Source organism: Piliocolobus tephrosceles, chromosome X (assembly GCF_002776525.5).
Source record: "Piliocolobus tephrosceles isolate RC106 chromosome X, ASM277652v3, whole genome shotgun sequence".
Classification (NCBI taxonomy): domain Eukaryota; kingdom Metazoa; phylum Chordata; class Mammalia; order Primates; family Cercopithecidae; genus Piliocolobus; species Piliocolobus tephrosceles.
The window spans coordinates 87,798,946-87,803,514 of NC_045455.1; the positions used below are offsets into that span (position 1 = coordinate 87,798,946).

Sequence of the window (4,569 nt, forward strand, 5' to 3'; positions counted from 1 at the left end):
CCGTGCAACTTCTCCGGCGGGACCGCGCCCAATCTTCCCCGCCGCAGTCGGGGAGCCCCGGGGGCCGCCAAGCGCAGGCTGCGGACCGCGGCGGGCACGTGGGCTCGGCTGCAGCGCTGCGCCAGGCACCGGCTGCTCGGCTCGGCCCAACCTCTCCGCTCCCGCCTCGGCCCCTGCCTCTGGGGAGAGGGTTCCTCCCCCCTTCCACTTTGCACCAGTCCGAGGGAATTTGCGGTCGGTGACGCGCATCCTTAAGAGAGCCACCTGCAGCGCGGGGCGCGCCGCTCCAGGCGGCATCGCAGGGCTGGGCCGGCGCGGCCTGGGGACCCCGGGCTCCGGAGGCCATGCCGGCGTTGGCGCGCGGCGGCGGCCGGCTGCCGCTGCTCGGTAAGGCCCCGCTAGCCCGCTCGCAGCCCCTCGCGGCCCCTCAGCCCCCACCCCGCACTGTGGACCCGGGCGCGCGCCTCCTCCGGCCCAGCCGCCTCGCTCCTCCCGGCGCTCGCTCCTTCCATTGCCTCCCGCGCCCCTCCCCTCTTTCGCGCCCTCCGGACTCGCCCACTACTTGCCTGCGGCCCCGGCTTTTCCCACCCCCCGTCCTCTTCCCTCTTCTCCGACGTCTCTCCTCTGGCCCGGTCCGCGGTCCCGAGTGGCGGCCCGGACTTTGCAGACGGCCTCGCCGAGGCGCTGCGCCGCGTCTGGGGCAGCTCGGCCCGCGCGCTCCGGTGCTGGGCCGTCCGTGGGAGTCTGCGGCCGCGAGCGCTGCGCCAGGTGGCCAGGGACCGCTCCTGGACCGACCCCTGGATACTGTAGACTCCTGGGTGTCGTCGTTAACTCTTCTTTTGAGGTTTTGATTTATAGAGGGAACTCTGATGGAAAAATGCGTCTGGGTTCTCCCCTAGAGCAAGTCGTCCTCAATAACGATACACCCCAGCCCCGCCGAATTTTGGTTGGATCAGCGAATAGTTTACCTAGGAAATATTATGCAAACAGATTTATATATTAAAATACTAGCTGTCTCTTTCTTCTACGCTCTTCTTATCCTGGCATTAAACCCCAGTGGGGTTTTCAAGGACTCTGAGGACTGTCCCCAAAGAATCTGCTGGGTAGCATAGTTATTGGGAAAAAAAAAAAAAAAAGCTTGCGATCGTTCGTGTCAGCTTTCTATTTGGAAAGATGAGAGGACTGAATCGAATTTGGGTTGAAGGCGACAGAGTTCTGGGAGCCCGGGAGCTCCGGTCCCTGTCCTAGGTCTGCAACCTTGGGACTGACACTCACCTCCCCCGGCCTCTGCGTCCTCGTCTGTGCAGTGAGGGAGTCCGTGCGTGTCCCCTTCAGCTCTGAAATGCTGAGACTGTGGTAAATAGAGAAAATACTTGCAATATAAAAGTGCAGGAATTATATCCAATAGCTTTTGTTACAAATAATTATGAAATATAAAAAGTAAAAAATGTAAATCAAGTGGAAAAACAAACATTTTAAAATTTTAGTTCTTAAACATTTTAGTTTAGTTCTTAAACATTTATCTTTACTAGTTAGTAAATCTATAATTTCAAATGAATAGTACAACGTGTTTTTCAGATTCCATTAATGCAAAATGTTAGCTTTCTATTATGTATGATATTAAGTAGTAAGTGCATTTTTCAGAAGCATAATGGGCTTTCCAAAGGTATAAGCATCAATACTTGCAACTATATTTAAGCTGCATTGAATTCTTTTATATTTAGGAAAGAATTCAGAAATTTCTATATCTCTCCAGATACTTCTAAATGAAGTATAATTGGCACACAGTAAATATGCACAAATATTAAGAGTACAATTTCATTAGTTTTCATATATGTGTGTGCCCAAATAACCACGATCAGACTGAGATATAAAGCAATTCTAGCTCCAACCTCTCTGTCAGTGCTCCCTCCCCAGGTAGCCACTATTCTGACTTCTGATGCCATAGGTTACTTTTGCCTGTGTTTGAACTTTATGTGAAGCAAACCATCATCGTGTGCTCTTTTATGTCCAGTTTCTTTTACTCAACATTATAGTAGTAAGATTCAACCTTGTTCTCTGTAGCAATGTTTTTTTTTTTTTTTTAAATTGCCAGTACCATTCCATGGTATGAATAGATGTTATAATTTATTTTATCCATTCTGTTCTTGAAGCACATGGAAGTTGTTCCAATTTTGTGTAATTATGCATAGCACTGCTGTGAACATTGTTTTATGTATGGTAGACATAAACACCATATATAAAGGATTATGCCCACACGTAGAATTCCTGGATTATAGGGCAGGGATATGTTCAGTTTTGATAGATACTGTCAAACAGTTTTCCACAGTGGTTATACCAATTTCCACTCCCACTAGAGTGTATGGCAGTTCCAGTTCCTCACATCTTTGTCAACACTTGGTATTATGGATTTTCTTGAATAAAGAAAGATAAAGTGAGAAGCTTAAACATGAGAACTGTAAAATGGTTACTAGCCTTTAAAATGGTTACTAGCCTTAAAGTCCTTGAATTAGAACATGAGATCCCAATTTCCCTTATATTGTTAACACTACTTTTTTTTTTTTTTTTTTTTTTGAGACTGAGTCTTGCTCTGTCGTGGCGTGATCTCAGCTCACTGCAACCTCCACCCCCCAGGTTAGAGCAATTCTCCTGCCTCAGCCTCCTGAGCAGCTGGGATTACAGGTGCGTGCCACCATACCCAGCTAATTTTTATATTTTTAGTAGAGACGAGGTTTCACCATGTTGGCCAGGCTGGTCTTGAACTGACCTCAAGCGATCCACCTGCCTCAGCCTCCCAAAGTTCTGGGATTACGGGCGTGAGCCACCATGCCTGGCCACGCCCAGCCTTTTATTCATCATTTATGAATAATGAAGAAGCTTTCCAAGTGGCATTAAAGGAGAAGAACATGTTCCCAATGGGCTTTTCTGCATTATGTGCTGATATTGGACAGAGAGAAGTATTTCAATATTTTAAGAGCTGTGATACTACCTTTTTCATTAGTGTTAAAAAAATTTCGTATTCAAAGCCTTGAACTGCACATTTGAGTTGCCATCCTTTTCCCTTGTTGCTTATCTTCCTTTGTTTGCCTTCTTGGAAACTCCAGCCCAAGGGGCAATGATTCAGGAGAAAGTGGAGGGAAGGGACACTCAGCAAAGCTTGGTTTGGATTGAATGTGAGCCCAGACCTGCCGACCTGACATTAAGGTCCCCTCTGACTCTGAAAGTCTAGCTCTGTTTTTTGCCATTATATAGGTGTAGATTGGATATTCATTTCTTTTTAGGTACTTCACGTCTATCTATAGTAAATTATCCTCTTAGGTTTAATTGTGAACTGCTTGCCTTACATTAAAAATGGGTTAACTTTTTATAACTAAAAAGGCACTTTCAGTAACTCTTAGCTGTTGGTAAAGATTTGTTATTGGATTCTCCTGTTGTTTAAACTGAAAAACAATCAGGCAATGAAATATTAAATGTGAAGGAGGAAGACTTACTTATGTTCCAAGGGAAGACTTCAAATAAGAAAAATGAAGAGAAAACATGCATTAGGAAGAAAAAATCTATTTTTATTTAAGAAACTTTAATTTAATACCTATTTTTTTCCTTCCTTCCTTCCCTCCCTCCCTCTTTCTCTCTCTCTCTCTCTCTCTTTCTTTCTTTCTTTCTTTCTCAGTCTCCCTTTGTCACTCAGGCTGGAGTGCAGTGGTGTGATCACAGCTCACTGCAGCTTCAACCTGGGCTCAAGCAAGCCTCCCACCTCGGCCTCCTGAGTACCTGGGACCACAGGCACGTGCCACCACACCTGGTTAATTTTTTGAAAAATTTTTTGGTAGAGATGAGATCTCACTGTATTGCTCAGGCTAATCTTGAACTCCTAGGCTCAAGTGATCCTCCCAAAGTGCTAGGATTACAGGCGTGAGCCACCATGCCTGACAGAATCCCTATTTCTACTATTTCTTGCTGGGCACAAGGGGTACAAAGTTTAAAGAGATGAGGGGAGGGGAACTTGTGTACACATAACCGATTTGATTCTATTTAAGAAATGCATGGCATTGCCTTTCCCCAGGAGAAACATTTCAGTATGCTTTCTTTAGTTCAAGCTTCCAGCACTGTTATTACGATGACTAAATATACATGAAGAATTGCATGAGTCTGGCCGGGCGCGATGGCTCATGCCTGTAATCCCAGCACTTTGGGAGGCTGAGGCGGGCAGATCACTTGAAGAGTTTGAGACCAGTCTGGCCAACATGGTGAAACCCTGTTTCTACTAAAAGTACAAAAATTAACTGGGCATAGTGGCGGACGCCTGTAATCCCAGCTGCTTGGGAGGCTGAAGTGGGAGAATCGCTTGAGCCCGGGAGACAGAGGTTACAGTGACCCAAGATTGCACCATTGCACTATACCCTGGGTGACAGAGTGAGATTCCATCTCAAAAAATAAATAAATAAATAAATAAATAAATAAATAAATAAATAAATAAATAAATGCATCAATAAAGGAAGCTTTAGCCAGGTCAGAAAAGGGATCCCAGTTTTTTGCCCCCTTAAACTACTTTTTTTTTTTTTTTTTTTT

General features: G+C 45.8%; 1 protein-coding gene across 2 annotated transcripts in view; it reads left to right on the forward strand.

Annotated features, from left to right (window-relative positions):
* Positions 1–267: 267 nt before the first annotated feature.
* Positions 268–4,569, forward strand: part of FLT3 (fms related receptor tyrosine kinase 3) — a 102,838-nt gene continuing 98,536 nt past the window's right edge. For both annotated transcript variants that reach the window (XM_023208738.1, XM_023208739.1), the window contains exon 1: positions 268–387. In XM_023208738.1, the coding sequence (XP_023064506.1) occupies positions 345–387 (43 nt within the window). In that variant the 5' untranslated portion in view covers positions 268–344. The remainder of the gene's footprint in view (positions 388–4,569) is intronic.